This window comes from Lates calcarifer, linkage group LG11, assembly GCF_001640805.2.
Source record: "Lates calcarifer isolate ASB-BC8 linkage group LG11, TLL_Latcal_v3, whole genome shotgun sequence".
Lineage (NCBI taxonomy): Eukaryota > Metazoa > Chordata > Actinopteri > Centropomidae > Lates > Lates calcarifer.
In genome coordinates, this window is record NC_066843.1 from 73,035 (window position 1) to 90,000 (window position 16,966).

Here is a 16,966-nt window from a genome sequence, read left to right on the forward strand (position 1 = left end):
CACAGACACACTAACAGATGGAGCAGTGGTATTCCAGCAGCTCCTGGTTAAATCACTGTTTTTCTCTATGGAGTCTGGTGGTGATATAAAGTGATGTTTGTGGTTATTTGTGTTAATGATGTCTGAACTTGTTGACACACACACAGATTAAACCTTCATCACCTGACTGCTCCCTGTATGTCACAGACACATTCAGAGGAGTTTATTATTGAAGCTGATCCAGTCTGAGGACCAGTCTGATCTGGACCCTGTGGACTGAGCCTGGTCCTGATCAGTACTGGAGGACCCTCATGTTTGGGTTCTTTAACTCAGAGTGAAACAGACTGAATGGATGAAACCTGTTTTGAGAGCTGTTGAGCTGGACAGGTGTGCTGCCATTTTGTAAATGACGTCAGCGGTAAACAAACTCACTCATCACATGACTGCACCAGGAAGTTCAGCAGAGGTCATTCTGGGATTTAATGAGTTCAGTCAGTGATTAAATTTTGTACATTTAAGGAGTTGATGGTTCAAATCCGAGATCAGTTTAAACCTCAAACCTAACATCACTGAATCTTTAGTTCTGCTTTTACTTTCCTGCAGCCAAAATCTGTGACCCAGCTCAGACCAGGTCCTGGTCCAGGTCCAGGTCCCCCCTCAGAGTGAGAAGAAGCAGCAGCAGATGGTTCAGTACAATATAGACTTTATTAGTTCACTAAAGTTGAATATGAAATAAAAAGCAGATTGGCTTTGAAATGATTCACAATTCAGAAATAATCGAGTTGCCAGGTTCATGTCAACACAGGAAGTATGTTCCCCCTACAGCTGCCACACCTCTACAAAATAAAAGCCCTCCCAGGCTGGACACACTTCACCGTCTCCTCACAGGAAGTAGAATTGAACTTTATCATCTCAGGTGTTTTCAGTTTGATGGCGACAGACGGCGTGAAGTGATCCAGACGTGGAGCGGTGGAGGCGGACAGGTGGCACTGAGCGTGCTCGCAGGTTTTCTCTGCAGCGTCTAAACGTCACGTCAGACGTGATTTTCACACCAACTACAAACTCAACGTCCCAGAAAAAAAAAGAAAAATGTCCGCGCATCGACGGCCGAGCTGCTGCTACCAAAACAAGCCATGAAGTGAGTCCAGAAACAAAAAGAAAACAAAAATCACGGTTCTCTGTGGCGTGGAGTAAACAAACCGACAGCGGGAGGCAGCCACCGAACCAGGGGTCAAAGTTCAGCTTTGAATCGGCAGAGTCCAGAGGGATTCATCAGTCCAGGAGTCCGACAGACGACATGAGACCAGAATCACCAGAAGTGCTCGGGGAATGTTTCATATCATTTTATTGGTTTTTAACTTTATTTTCATAGCAATGGAAAAATAGAACCTTATACAAACGTCTTCAATTCTCTCAATTTTTTTTTTAAACAAGCAAACTGATGAGTGACCTGTTCCCAAACCAGGTGCAGCAGCGGGGGAGAAAAACTGAAACACCAGCAGCTCTCACGGCGCTTCGCCTCCCGTTTGGCACTCGCTCCTCTGAGGATCCCCCGACGCCGCCTTTCTTTTTAGACTTTTATTTTGAAGGAATTTAGTGCTGTTTGTTGGTTGGAGCGTCGAACGCTGCGGACAGGTGAAGGTGTCGGTGTCCGTCAGATCTCCTTCGCTGTTTTAGTGCTCGGAAGAAGAAGAAAGAAAAAAATAAGAGCAACAAAAATCTAAAGTTTCCACAGAAGTCCACAAAGTCCTCGATCCGGATCCGGGTCCTCACAAAGTCTTGGATTTTCTTGTCGTGTTTTTTAATCCATTTCCCCTCCTCCCCCCCTCCCCCGGCGTGGGGGGGCGGCGGCGGGTCGGTGACGTCATCGTGATGTCGTAGGAGAGCCCGGCTACAGCGAGAGAGGTGGATTGTGGGAGGAGGAGGAGGGGGCTCGAAGGGGTCTGTTTATTTAAAAGGGGGGGGGGGGGGAGTCAGAGTCCAGTCCACAGGCCGTCCAGAGGGGAGGGGGGAGGGGGTGGGGGGGTCGTCACCTGCTGGATCTGAGGGTGGTGTGATGTCATCGTCTCTCGCTCGCTCGCTCACACGTCTCTCTCTCTCTCTCTCTCTCTCTCTCACACACACACACTCATGTCACTTCCTGTCACTCGGCTTCTGCTTCGACCGGACGCTCGCGACAAAGACAGAAGAGTTTAATTCCAGTGGGGCAAATTTGTCCTCATTGTTCACTGATGTCGATCTCTCTCTCAGCTCGCTCTCTTTCCCCGACCAGCTACAATCTGCAACAAGAGAAGAAGAGACACTGAGCGACAGCTCCGCCCCCACACTACAGGGACATGACCTTTGACCTCAGGCAGAGGGGTGTGTGAGTGGTGTGTGTAGTAGTTTGCTCTGTCAGAGCTGGTCCCAATTAACTGTTTATTTGTTATGAAGTCAATGAGCTCCTCAGCCTGCTGCAGCTATGCTAACCATGCTAATGATGCTAACCATGCTAATGATGCTAACCACGCTAATTATGCTAACCATGCTAATGATGCTAACCAGCTGTTTTTCTTAAAGCCACGATGGAAAAACGTTGACTGTGTCAGGACGAGTCAACCTGTTGATTCACTGCAGAGGACACCTGGGCTACACACCTGGGCTACACACCTGGGCTACACACCTGGGCTACACAGGAAACAGGATCAGTGTCTGATGATGAAGCAGGTTTCAGTTCAGGGCTGAAGTGATTTAAAGGACTCAGGTGAACAGTCTGAGTCTTCACTGATTAGAGACCAGCTCTCATCAATTCACCTGATCGATCAGACTTCCTGTTTCTCCTGCAGCAACAGTCAAACAGCTCTGATCAATATCTGTCAATCACAGTTCAATAATCTCATCTAACAGTCTGAGATCAGACAGGTCATGTGATCAGAGCGACACCAGGAAGTGAAACCAGACTGGACCTGATTTAGACCTGAGACCATGTCCCTGTGTGCAGTATAGGGGTGTGTGTGCAGTATAGGGGTGTGTGTGTGTGTGTGTGTGCAGTATAGGGGTGTGTGTGTGTGTGTGTGTGCAGTATAGGGGTGTGTGTGTGTGTGTGTGTGCAGTATAGGGGTGTGTGTGTTGTGTATCTGACCAGGCCTGGCTCTTGAGCTTGCGCAGCTCCTTGGTGGCCCAGGTGGCCAGGGTCTTGGTCTTGGTGGTCTTGGAGCGTCGTCCCTCCGTCAGCAGGTCGTTGATGAGCGGACGAACCTCCACCAGCTTCATCACGTCTTTACCGAACGCCGTGCACAGGTCTCTGAACACACACACACACACAGAGCAGGTAAACAACACACCTGAGGCTTTTACTGTGAAAGAGCTGGAACAGGAAGTCTAACAGTCAGGGGTGTGTGTGTGTGTGTGTGTGTGTGTGTGTTGGTCTCAGATGCTGTGTTTTCCATCTCAGAGTCAGAGTGGTGCATGATTCCTCCTCACTGACCAAACACCTGAAGTCATCACCTGAGTGACCTCTGATCCCGAGTCCCTGCTCAGGACACAACTAAAACCTGATCAGGATCAGGACCAGGACTCACCCGATGAGTCCGGCGGCGTTGGCCACCACTCCATCAGAGTGATCCTCATCCTCTGCTATGTGATGGATGAAGGAGAGAATAAACTCCACCCGAGGCTGGACCAGCATCACGTCAGCTACGGGGGGGCAGAGAGAAGAAAACAAGATCAAACAGGTTTTAAAATCCTCTGATGTGACTCAGATCATCTGATTGTTTGTTTGTTTGTTGGGTCTCGCAAAACCAGGAAGCCGCTGTGATTGGCTGCTGCAGCCTGAAGCTTCCTGGGTGAAAAAGACCCGAGTTTCTCTGCGACGTCGTAAAATCCTCCTGGTTCACTGCAGCCAGGAGGAGGAACCGACGTCACCTGACAGGGCTGGGTCATGTGATCAGAGCGTCTGGGTCATGTGATCAGGACGTGTGTCTTACGGTGGACGTTCTCCTGGTCCCCCTTCAGGCCCTGGATGATCCCGGTGTAGGCCTCCAGGCAGCCCTCCCTCAGCTCGTTGAGGTAGTCCACCATGTCGTAGTCCGTCTGAAACACAGAAACCATCAGGAGGAGCCGGGACTCAAACTACCAACCCTGTCACTACACCTGCTCTACTTCCTGAGTCACAAGAGATGACCTTTGACCTCAGACAGAGGTGTGGGTGTCAGTGTGTTGGTCTCAGATAAAGGTGGTTGTTTGTCCATCACAGAGTCAGAGTGGTGCATGATTTATCCTCACAGACCACAAGAGTCACTGTTCACCCACAAACAGCTCTATACACCTGCACCAGACTCCATAGAGAAAAACAGGGATTTAACCAGGAGCTGCTGGAATACCACTGCCTCCATCTGTTAGTGTGTCTGTGTTACTGTGTGGTACTTTTACTGCAGTAAAGTATCTGATTACTTCTTCCAGCACTGAAAGTACTCACAGTAACACAGACACACTAACAGATGGAGGCAGTGGTATTCCAGCAGCTCCTGGTTAAATCCCTGTTTTTCTCTATGGAGTCTGGTAGTGATATATGGTGATGTTTCTGCTGGTGATGATCATCAGTAATGATCCTGTAGGATCCATGTTGGTCTCAATAATCTGAACTCAGTCTGAGCTACATACAGCTACGCTAATCACGTTAGCCATGCTAACTCTACTTCTCTCATCGTTCTTCAAATAAACTTCATGATGTAAATGAAGGTAAACTTCCTGTCTGTGTGTGTGTGTGTGTGTGTGTTACCTTGTCGACCTGAGCCTGTGACGCCTGCTGCAGTGTGTCCAGGACGATGTCCAGGTATTTCTTAAACTCTCCTCCGATGGCCAGAGCGATGTCTCCGAACGCTGAGAGGATCTGAGGCTTCACAGACCGGTGCACGTTCTCATTCTGAGGGAGGGAGGGAGAGAGGGGGGAGACAGGTTAGAGAGAGACCAGGAGGGAGGGGGGAGACAGGTTAGAGAGAGACCAGGAGGGAGGGGGAGAGGGGAGGAGTGGAGGTCTCAGATAAAGGTGGTTGTTTGTCCATCACAGAGTCAGAGTGGTGCATGATTTATCCTCACAGACCCACAGGAGGAGGAGGGGTAATGAAGGAGAGGAGGGAGGGGGTGAGGAGGGTGAGTCAGGAAGTGGTCCTCACCCCCAGGTTCTCCAGCAGCAGCTGCATGATCTCGTCACAGTAAGGCAGGATGTTGGACATCAGAGCTCGGCACAGGTCACACACCAGACCCACGGCCGCCAGACACACCTGAACCAGGGACATGACATCATCAGTGACATCATCACACCTGAACACAGTTCTTAATGAATGAATGAGCTCAGTGTGTGTGAGGACACTGTGGGTCAGCGTCAGTACCTGGTACTCAGCGTAGTTCTTCAGACCGATGGCCAGGAACGGCTTAAAGGCATCCATGTACTTCTGGAAGTCACTGCCCAGAACTGACACACACACACACACACACACACACACACACAGTGAGCCACAGCGCCTCCATGTGGACGCCTCACACAGCTCAGGATTTCTACAGGGAGCAGGTTCTGACCTGGTCTGATAAAGTCCTGAATGAACCTTCACTGAGACTGAGTCACAGACAGAGAGACAGACAGAGACACAGACAGAGACAGACAGACCTCCACATTGATCACATGACTGTAATCATGTGACATCCTGTCAATCAAACGTCATCGTCTCAGTTTCAGGATTGAAAATGACTTGAAAACATTTTATGACCTGAAACTTCCTTCAAACCTGACGTGTGTGAAGCGTCCTCACGTACAGGACCTGTCTGTGTGTGTGTGTGTGTGTGTGTGTGTGTGTGTGTACCTTCGACCAGCGTGGACACGGCCATCAGAGCGTCCTCCTGAACGCCTCCAGAGCCGGCGGTGCTCTGAAACATCCTGAGCAGAGACGCCATGACCACGTCAGAGATCTGCAGGGCGTCCTGATGCTGCACTTTACGCAGGACGTTCTGACAGGAAACAGGAAGCAGTCAGCACGACCTTTATTCTGAAAGGGCTGCTGTTGCATGTCACAATAAGAGCAGCTGATGGTCCTGATCAGCAGCATGTTTCTGAGACACATCTGCGTTCACCTCAGGTGTGTGTGTGTGTGTGTGTGTCTCACCTGTAGAGTGGCACACAGCAGTGACTGCAGGTCGTTGAACTGGATTCTGTCTGAGGTGCTCTGGATGTGGGACTGAGAGAGAGAAACCCATCACTGATCCTGAACTGTGACCTGGTTCTTTAACTGTTACATGAAAACACCTGGAGCTGGTCAGAAACCTGTTCATCCTCAATTTAGCTTCAGTCTGATTTAAGACCTGCTCCAGGTTCTGGTTTGGGTCTCACCTCCATCTGCAGGACCTGCTGCAGTCTCTCCATGATGACCAGAGTGGTTTTCTGGACTGCAGGGTAACAGTCCTTCGCACTGTTCTTCACGATCTCCATCAGAGCCTCGTAGGCAGCAGAGCGCAGGTTGTTCTGGTGACCGTCAGGCCTGGACACCAATGACAGGGAAAGACAGGGAGAATCAGGACCCAACAGGACAGTATTTGTATTGGTTGATCAAACAGCTGCAGCTGATCAGTGAACAGCTCTGATGAGTCCTTCTCCATCTATGAATCAGTATCTGAGCTCAGGCTGTCATTTTTAACTTCAGTGAAACACTCAGCTGCATCTTAAACTGTCACTTCACACTGAAACCAGGAAGTCCTGTAACAGGAAGCTGTCGCACCACAAACACTGAGCTGCAGGAGCTCCTTATCTGACACAGAGCGAGGTCGTTTTCCCATCAGCCCACCTGTCTGTGGTCTCCAGCAGCTTCTGCACGATGATTTCAAAGGATGAGGACAGGCAGTAGGTGCTGGGCTCCTCCTGGTCCTCGGCAGCGTCTGTCGCTTCGTACGCTGCTTCAGCCAGAGACGAGAACGCCTGGGGGGGAGGGGAGGGAGAGAGAGAGAGAGAGAGTCACTCGTCTGTTGGAGGGAGCTGAGTCACATCAACATCTGTCGATCAGTTTCCCTCCATGTTCCAAAGTTGAAGGTGGAGTCAGACGCCACCCTGACTCAACAATCACAGTGACTCATGAGTCCAGACTGGACTCTGACGTTCCTGGAACCATCTGGGTTCAGATACCATTCTGAAGACTAAGGACACGCTGCAGGTGAACTTCCTGTTTGATGACTTTACTTCCTGCAGATGAACCTGAACGTGTCACCTTGTGTTTCACTCTCAGTACGTTCTGTTTCTTCTCTCACCCCCTCCCCCGTCTCACCCAGCAGACGTTGGAGGCCACCCTGGGCTCGGCCCCCAGGCCCTCGATCAGACACTGCAGCAGGGGGGCCAGGTAGACCTCATTGATGGCGGCTTCAGGCAGCAGCTCACAGATCCTCCCCACAGTCCAGGCTGTGGTGTCCCTCACCACCACACTGGGGTCCTTCATCAGCTCGATCAGGGTCGGCATCGCCTGGAGGAGGGAGGGAGGGGGGACATATTGATCAGGATTCAGTTTTTTTTCCTCTGCAGATCCTCGCTCACAAACTGAGCTGAGACTCAGGTCGGTTAGCAACTGGTTCATTAACATGTTAGCAGCTGGTTAGTTAGCAGCTGGTTAGTTAGCAGCTGGTTAGTTAGCAGGCTGGTTAGTTAGCGGCTGGTTAGTTAGCGGCTGGTTAGTTAGCGGCTGACCTGGATGACGAGCGGTTTGAGCTGGTTGAGTTCAGGTCCTTCCAGGATAGATCCGAAGGCCATGACGGAGGCGTCGCGGTAACGCCAGTCGGGGTGTTTGATGTGTTCTTTGATGAAGGGCAGGACGTGAGGAACCACATCGTCCTCGCAGCAGGTCGCCAGCAGCATCAGACACACGCCCGCCGCCTTACAGGGGTTCCAGTCGTCGTCGTCATCGTTCTCGTCCTGAAAAACAACAACAGGAGGTGAAAACTCCTCGTACAGGAACAGACCAGGAGGACGAGCTGAGGCCGGACCAGGTGCGTCACCTGTTTGGTGAGGGTCTGGGTGAGGATGGGGACCAGGTACTGCAGGGCCCCTTTGGCGTAGAATTTACTGGTGTGCTCTGGGGGGCGTCCCTGCTCTGAGGCCTGTGATTGGACGAGAACAAACAGGAACAGACCAATCAGAGGAGGTTTTAACAGCCTGAGACTGACGGTACTGACGTGTGTTCACAGTGACCTCCGAGGCCTCGATGGCCAGGTCCATCTCCTCATCACAGACGTTAGACCAGAACTCGATGCCCTGTAAGGCCACTTCATCGATGTCGCTCTTCATGGCCTCGATGGTGATCTGGGGGGGGGGGGGGGGGGCAGAGAGAAGATGACAGTAAAGTTTAGTTAAAGCTGCTGTGAATCAGTTTAACTTCAGCATCTTTAGCTTTAATATTTTGTTTTTTCTTCTTCATATTTTCTGGTCATGAACGAGGTTTAACATCAGATCAGTTTCAGAGTCAGATCCTGGTTCTTACCGCGAACAGAGCAGGGCCCATGTACGTCTCCATGTACTGATAATACAGAGACATGATCTTCACCAGGTTCTGTAAGGCCGCCACACGCACCTGAAGACAACACCACCGTTACCAACACTGACACACACACAGCTTCAACCTGAGCCAAACTCTCTGATACTCACTCTGGTGTCTGGACACTGAGTGGCTTCACAAACCACCTGCATGATGAAGTGTCTCTCCGTCTGGAAACAGAAGGAAACAGCATTTACAAGCAGCTCAGACAGATCTGAACCCTCAGGGTCTGTGCAGGTTTCAAACCCACTGATATTCCCCACCACACCGTTCTGCAGTAAAAAGCCCTGAACTCAGCAGTGAGGGAATATTTCAGTAAATTATCCAAACCTGATTTCACATCAGTCTCCAATTAGCATGTTAGCACTGGTGAAATAAACCCAGGTAATAATCAGTTTCCTTGCTGACGTTACGTCACAGAGCAGAGGGGGTGGACAGAGTGCTCTTTAAGGTACTTGTATTTATGTGTATTTATGTATTCTTTATATACTTTCATTTGGTTTCTTCAGCTCTCTGAGAATTCTGTTGTTTAACGACAATAAATCAGTAAATCTCTTTTTAAACTGAACAGACCAGTTCACTGATGTTCCACATGTGAAAAGTGGCAGTTTACCACATCTTTCAGAATAACCTTTATGACGACACCATGAGACTGGGACATTTCTGAAAGCCCAGGTTCACCTGGGGGAGACCGGCTCAGACCTGGTCTGGGGCTGATGGGACAGTGTTTACCTCCTTGTCGAAGTTGGCTTTGGTGAACTCCAGGGAGTTGAGCAGGGCGTTGGTAGCAGCCAGTTTGACGTTGTTACTGGGCTCCTCCTTCCTCATGCCCTGGATGATGGCCGTCAGGATCTGGTTGGCGTTTTCCTGCAGCTGCTCCGGGTCCTGAACCAACCACAACCGGGTCAGTCATCATCATCACCATGCTGTATCCTCCGTGTGTGTGTGTGTGTGTGTGTGTGTGTGTGTGTGTGTGTGGACTCACGATGTCCTGGCAGATGTATCCGATGGCCTCCAGCGTGGACTCCTTCATGTGCTCGGTGCTGGAGGGGTCGGTGACGTTGGCCACCAGCTGAGGGATCAGCTCAGGCCACTGGTTGACAGGAATCTCTGCACAGGCGATCCCAGCGACGCACTGAGACGCTGAGCTGGGCCGGTACGTCTCTGTACCCAGAGTCTGTAAAACCTGAGGAGGAAGAGGAGGAGGAGCAGGAGAGGAAGGTCAGACACAGTGAGACGTTAACTCCTCAGGTAATAAAGCTCAGGTGAACTCAGGTCAAGATGTGTTCAGGGTCCTTACGTAGTTCTTGATCTCGCGGCGGGCGTTGCCGTCGATGGCCAGCCATCTCTGCTGGTACTGCGTCTTCACGTCAGGGTCTTTGGAGGTCAGAGAGTTCTTCACCTGCAGACCTGCAGCCACTCGAGCCACCTGAGTGTTCCCCGGGTTCGCCAAAACCTTAGACAGCTCCACCAGGAATGTGGGCTGGGGGAGGACGAAGAGGGAGGAGGGGGGAGGACAGAGTAAGATCACAGAGAAAAAGATTCCTGTTTCCTAAAGGACTAAAAACCTGTTCCTGAAACGACGGCAGCCATTTTAACAATAATGACAAACAGGAGCAGGTCATCCATCAGCTGCTGCTGTCAGTCCGACATTAACACATGGTCACTTCCTGTTTCTAAGGTTCTGACTCTGATCTGAGACCACGTGAAGGATTTCAGACATCTGCTCTCCACATCCTGATCCTCAGAGAATCTTCAGGTTAGGACCTGAACCTGTTTGATTCAGTCTCTCCCAGGTGTTTGTTTGGAGAAGAGACCTCTGAACCATCAACCCTGAACCTGAACCTGCAGGTGAAACACTGGTGTGTGTGTGTGTGTGTGTGTGTGTGTGTGTGTGGTGCGTGTTTAACTTCTCATGCATTAACGTGTGAGCTCAGAGAGGAGCTGCTGTATCATCACACGTCCCATCATGACTCTGCAGACTTCCTCCAGGTCTGATCATCAGCAGCCTCCTCTGCAGCTCAGAGCTCTTTACACCCACGACACTCAAACACACCGTGTCTCTGTTAAAGGCACAGCTTCACATTCTGGGAAAGAGTTTATATTCTTTATGTTCATGTTTCTCCGGAGCTGTTTGCTCTGTGTCTCTGTAACAGAGGATTACAGACGTTTGTCCCAGACACCTGAAACTAACACGACTGAAGCACAGGAAACCTCACACTCACTGAGGACTCACTCTCAGCTAAAGGTCCACTTACTGTCATCTTGCTGTCAACTTACTGCCTGAGCTCTCAGCCTCATCTGATCCTGCCGTTTCACACACCTGAACACCCACTGATGAAGACCTCTCCCTCCGCTCGTCAGAGAACCATGAATCATTGTTCAGATGACTGGTACTGTGAGCTTTCACTGGACTTTAGACTGTTATCTTTATCTTATTCTGTGTGTAGTTCTGCTCTAACTTCCTGAGTAGACTGTGTTTTATGGCTCCTTCAGGTTCCTTTTTGTTTTACTCAGTTCAGTGAACTGTTCTAGTTTTATTACATCGTCACGTTTCCATCTTGTTTGATGTGGCTATTTAAATACTAATAATTCTACTGTTACAGTCCCTGCTGCTGTAACAATGTAAACTAACACAGGATCTTCTAAAGAGCATCCTCCCTCTGATGGATGTTAAAGACTGAGAGTGATGGAACTCTGTTTAAACAGAATCAAACGATAGTGAAAGTAAAATCTTCATAAACTGCATAAACTAAATTTCTGACTGACTCAGTTCACACGTTAAAACAGAGTTAAAGCTGAAACTGCCTCCACCCTGATGGAGCTCACACTCTGTTTCTATTGTCCTGAAAATACAGGAAATAAATGATGTTCGTTTGATTTGTGTTAATTTAACCAAACAAACTGAGCTCAGACCTGCAGCCCTCACCACATCAGATGGGTGTAGCTGCCTCCAAGAACCGCTAACGCCAGCAGGCTGTGTGTGTGTGTGTGTGTGTGTGTGTGTGTGTGGAAGGGGGGGGGGGCAGCGGCAGCAGAGGAGAAGCCGGTGTGGTGGTGGGGGGGCTCCAGCTGTCCTCCGCTTCATCCACGCTGTTGCCTGTCTACAGTTAGCCTCCCTCCCTCCACCCTGCCCGGCTACACCACCGTAAACACACCGATAAACCTCCACACTCACCAGGTTCTCTATCGCCGCCTGCTCCAGAAACTTCTGTGCCGCCTCCAGTTCATTCCGATCTGGGGAGAGAGGGGGGAGAGGAGGGGGAGAGAGGGGTGATTCAGTGTAATGCTAGCTAATTAGCTGACAGATACAGTTAGCACACAGGCTAACACCCAAAAGTATGAGCCTTAAACTGGGCGGTAGAACTGGTCCAGCAGCTCTTTAAACACATCACACTGGTTTTTCACGCCTATTTTCCACTAATGACCGACGGTAACTCCGCCGGTGGTGACACCGGGACCGGCAGCAGGGACACGCCGAGCCTCCAATGTGCGCGTTAACCGCCGTGTGAAGCAGGAGGTTCTCGGTTAGCACGCTAACGTTAGCCGGTACCAGAAGTGACAGAAATAAAAGTTTCGTGGACGAACTACAAACCGGGTAAAACAACGTTAACTCAATGAGAAGCTGAAAGAGCGGATTAACGCAGCAGCCCCGGGGAGATTCTTCTCCACTCAGCGGCTCCGCAGTAACGTGAGCCGGGACAGGCGTGCGAGGAGGCGGCCGACACTTTGAATGGTAGAGGCTAACGGCTGACGAGCTAGCAAAGTGGCTACATCAGGCATGGGCAGGGTCGGCGCTGCTAACCGGCTACACCCAACCGCCAGTTCCAGCTTCACCGGGAAGAATCTGCGTTATTATGCTGTGACAACGTGTTTACAGACCATCTCAGCGGTGCGGCGGGTTAATAAGACAGTCAAACGGTGATTAAACTGCGGGCAGAGTGCTAAGTCAGCAGCGGTGTTTGAGGCCGTTACATTAGCAGAGTTAGCATCCACAGCTAGCTGCCCGCTAGCGAGCCATTTCCCTCCCTCAAACTTTCACCGGTTCACCGGAGACGCCCGTCGCCGCGCCAACGCAGCACCGACCGCATCGAAATCCAGTCCCGTGGCCCAGGCGTGTTGTGTTCGCGGCGTGCGGTGCCGGTACTCACCTGGAGAGACCGTTTTCTCGAGGATCGTGATGAGCTCCATTCCGTCCCCGGCGCGCTCTCTTCACTCGGACGGTGTCAGTTGCCGCGCAGCGCTCACAGCGGGATTATATTTCTTCCACGGGGCTCGGTCGGTGCCAGCGACGGGGCGGGTTCAGTCGGTGAGGAAAGAGGCGGAGGCTCCCCGGTGCTAGCTCGGTGTTTTTCACTCGGATGGTGCGGGAAACGTTAACGGCCGTGGTGCAGAGTAATGTCTCGTAGCTTCTCCGCCGCCCGTTTGCATCCTGTGTTGTCGGGAGGGAAAGGGCCGCGCGCTTCTCTCCCGCGGAGGGATATCACGCACTGTGACGGCGACGTGATGCATTCGCGGACCATCGGGTTTTAATATAGTGCAGGCAGCAGTGGAATGTAGCTCAGTTCTTATACTCAAGTACAACTTTGCGGTACTTGAACCTTATTTGTGTACATTCATTATATTTCTACTTCTGCTGCACCACGTGTCAGCGAGAAACACGGATATATATATATATAGATCTTACTGCAGAACATTTAGACTGTTTGGCAGCCGGAGTATGTGGTTATTTAATTTTTTTTTTTACGTGAAAAAATATGCTGATATACGAAAGTGTGATTCTCAGTGTTTTTGGTTACGTTTCCAGTACATTTACAGAGTACTGAGATCCTTAAGTAAAAGAACAAATACAACTATATAAAAATACTCCATCACAAGTAAAATTTCCTGAATTCTAAATGCTAATAGCTCTTTGTTTATTTTTTATTGAATTCTAAAATCAAATTAAAACATGTCAGTCGTTTATTTCAGTTTTTATTTTAAAATAAAACCTGATTTGGAGACAAATCGACATCAATTTTTCGGACATTAAAGTTTATGTTAGGAGGAACACCTGAACGCAGCAGTACACTCCTCACATCTGTCTCCCGCGCGATCCCGTTTGCTTCTCTGAAGTGTGCGCTCCGTGTCGCACGCGCACACGTGCACGAGTCTGAGGCCAGGTTTTTATTTTGCTGCATAAAGTTTGTATAAAACACACAACGAAGACAAAATATATTCATTTATTACATCATACTCTGCATTATATTAAACTGTAATTATTAATATACTCTGTGGCTGTTTATAAACGGAGGAATCTCACGTATATTTAAAGTGTTTTTCAGTATAAATTACAACCAGATTCTCCAGTTTCTAAATGACCTGAGAATAATTCTAATATGTAAATATATTTTTCACTTCCTGATTTATTTCTCATCAAACAGTAGAAATTCTTCTGTAACTGAGAAATGAAGAGACGCTGACAGAGGCTGTAAAAACAAACCCATTGCTTCTTTATTAGTTAGTCATTTTACAGTAGTCACTCATACGTAGCTGCCTTGAGTTGGTCTTTTTGTGTCTCTTTTTACTTTTTGTTCCAGCTTCTTCCTCATTTTTTTTTTCATCAACACAACGGAAGATTCATGGACAAAGAATAAAAAAGAACAAAAAACAAACAAAGAAAAAAACAGAAAAAATGCCCCTTTTCACAACAAAAACTACATTTGGCAAAAGGTGAGGATGAAGGTGATGATGATCCAGTGCATCTTTAAAACATCATTCAGCTTTTACAAGACAGAGAGGGTGAGATATGTCAGGGCGTCTGATTGGATAAGAGCTTTCAGGAGTCAGGGATTATTGACCAATCAGATTTGATCTCCTCACTTGTTGCTAGGTGAAGTCTGAAGCATCATTAACAGGACGTGTGAGGCTGCAGGTGTCAGCCCCACCTTACAGTAAAAAACCCAACTAAATCACAACAGAATACAAAAAATAAAATATAAAAACTGACCCATTCAGACTTTAACACAGCGACACATTGATCTGTGAGTTTATGGCACAACACGGTGTCATGGCAATTTAAAATTCAAACACTAATACTTTTTATTTTATGGACTACAGCAGCTCCAGGACCAGTCAACACTTCAGATGTCTGACTGCAGCTACATGGACCACCATGACCCCCCCACTGTCCTACACAGGACCAAGACCAAGACCAGAGACCCTGTGACACCTGAACACTTGAACCTGATTGGTCCGTTCACTGATCCATCGACGACTGCTATCATACTTAATGATACGATTAATGGCTGTAAACAGTGATTGTTACTGATTCATTGAGTAGTCTGCGAACTGTCGGAAAATGGTGAAAAACTTCTCAGATTCCAGTTTAAAGTCAGAAAATTAGCTGAAACTCTGAAAATTAATGATGAATCAATAATCAAAGCTGCTGTCAATTCATTCTCACTTGGTTGACTAAACAATCGCCTGATCAATTCATCCCTAATCGAAATCTTAACAACCTCCAGCCTGTGTCCTTTGTTCTGTAGCAGACTAACATTGGTTAGCTAGCCTGCTAGCATGCTAGCGACGCAGGTCTAAGGTCGAGAATATGAAGTCTGCGTCTGTTTCTCCCGCTCATTCTCTGGAGATATTTTAATGCGTAGATTTATTTTTGCATCTTTGTTCAACAGCTTTCTGGTTCTCTGGCGGAGCAGCAGAGGTGATGCAACAACACGACTCAGCACGATGCGGCTAACGTGGAATTAGCGAACCAACATGGCTGCCGGTACAAGGAGAACCTGATGAACTAGTACTGATTATTTTTCATCCTAATGACTGTAGTTCATGATTGATTGGCTGTTTGAATTGTCGTGTACATTTGAAAATATGCCGTAAGGAACATGCCCCCCCCCCCCCCCCCCAGTGCCACTGGCTCACGTTAGACAGCTATTTCACACATGAAGAAGAATAAACATCAGACAGTCTCAGCTGAGTGTAACCGATGAATCAGCTGTTTGCTTTTGCAGAAACATCGAGGCGTCGTTTACGAAACATCAGAGTTTACGATCAAATCCACTGATTCTCATGACGAAATCGGTTGTTTACATTGACACGATGTTCAGGTCGTGGTCAATTTTTCGTAAACGAAGCCCCTGAGAAACTATGGAAGCCCAGTTAAGCCAAGAAAATAAAAATAGATGAAAAATCAGAAATGAGAATCGAAAATACTCATGGTAAATGAAAAATGAGACAATTAGACAAAATCTGTTGATTCAGAATTTGATGTTTGAAACAAAATTATGACGTCAAATCTAGATTATGAATATAGATTATGAAATCAGTGATTTCATAATTGTTACCTGATGAAGATTATATGATAAAAAGATGATTCGAGATTAAAAGATGGTGAGCAAATTGAGCTTATGAGACAGTATGTCTAGATAATGAAACGATAAAAAGACTGTAAATTCTGACTTAGTTTCTTATAATCTCGACTGAGTGTTTTCACTTTTCTTTCTTTAACTTTTCAAGTTTTTTTTTTTCGTGGCAGAAATGGGCGACCATAGAAAACACTGAAATTCATCAAAACAATCTGAACAATGCAGCAAACACAGGAAGTAATGTAAAAACATTGACCCATTAAAACGTGGCTGGAGTGTGAAATATTAAAGTTGTGGATTTAGCAGTCTCAGTTTGGACTGGATGGGAGCGAGTGCTGCTGTGACACAGAAATAAATTAAAACCTGGTTTAAAGAGAAACAAACAAAAAAAATTACTCCTGAGAAAAAAACATGATCGATCACGTCTGAAGAAGAATCTGATCAGAGGTGATGAACAGAGACGATGGAGGGAAACAGAGCCGATATAAAAACAAAGAGGAAAGATGAATGATTGAGGCGAATGTTGAAGACATTGAGGCTCAGTTTCAAACACACCCAGCGCTGTCGGTCTGATCGCACGCACACACACACACATGCACACGCACACACACACACACAGGAACGTGAAGGAAAACACCTCGAACCAAAAACACACCTGACCAAACTTCACCTGCAGCGCCGCCAAAACAAAAACAAAATGCTGCCTCTGAGAGCATCCGACGAGCTTAAAGGAACAGTCTGACGTTTTTAGAGAACATGTCTCATCTGGAAGCTTCAGCTCCATTTAGCTTAGCTTAGCTTAGCTTAGCACAAAGACCAGAAGCAGGGGGAAAGTGTTAGCCTAGCCCTGGTGACTGACTGGTCTGCAGGCTGTTTCCTGGTGTAGAAACAGAAATATAAAGGAGGTGGTTTTAATGTGAGTGGACGGACGGATGCTGAGCTCTTCACCTGTCAGGTGAGGAGATGAGGGGGCGGGGTTTAATCTCCTTAAAGAAGCCTCATCACTTCCTTTGTACTGGGAAAATTTTGAGGACGTCAGGATGGAGACGGAGCGATACAGCTGAGGATTGTGGGTACTTCAAA

General features: G+C 48.2%; 2 protein-coding genes and 1 non-coding gene across 3 annotated transcripts in view; all 3 read right to left on the bottom strand.

Annotated features, from left to right (window-relative positions):
* Positions 1-665: 665 nt before the first annotated feature.
* Positions 666-12,989, bottom strand: kpnb1 (karyopherin (importin) beta 1). Its single transcript, XM_018661433.2, has 22 exons — positions 12,674-12,989; positions 11,701-11,759; positions 9,823-10,005; positions 9,508-9,708; positions 9,255-9,407; positions 8,633-8,692; positions 8,469-8,558; positions 8,180-8,290; positions 7,987-8,088; positions 7,679-7,903; positions 7,266-7,457; positions 6,792-6,922; positions 6,341-6,488; positions 6,117-6,188; positions 5,817-5,961; positions 5,349-5,431; positions 5,133-5,240; positions 4,739-4,882; positions 3,945-4,050; positions 3,540-3,654; positions 3,101-3,262; positions 666-2,258 (listed from the first exon to the last, which is right to left on the bottom strand). Coding segments are annotated over exons 1-22 (2,631 nt in total). The 5' UTR covers positions 12,714-12,989; the 3' UTR covers positions 666-2,257.
* Positions 3,739-3,881, bottom strand: LOC127143059 (small nucleolar RNA SNORA79). Its single transcript, XR_007814226.1, has one exon. It is a non-coding gene; the product is annotated as a small nucleolar RNA SNORA79 (small nucleolar RNA).
* Positions 12,990-13,991: 1,002 nt separating the features above from the next.
* zgc:158376 (uncharacterized protein LOC100101643 homolog) overlaps positions 13,992-16,966 on the bottom strand; it is a 26,236-nt gene continuing 23,261 nt past the window's right edge. The window contains 1 exon segment of the mRNA XM_051073901.1: positions 13,992-16,966. This exon segment is cut by the window's right edge and continues 1,506 nt beyond it. The gene's annotated coding sequence lies outside the window, so the exon portion shown is untranslated.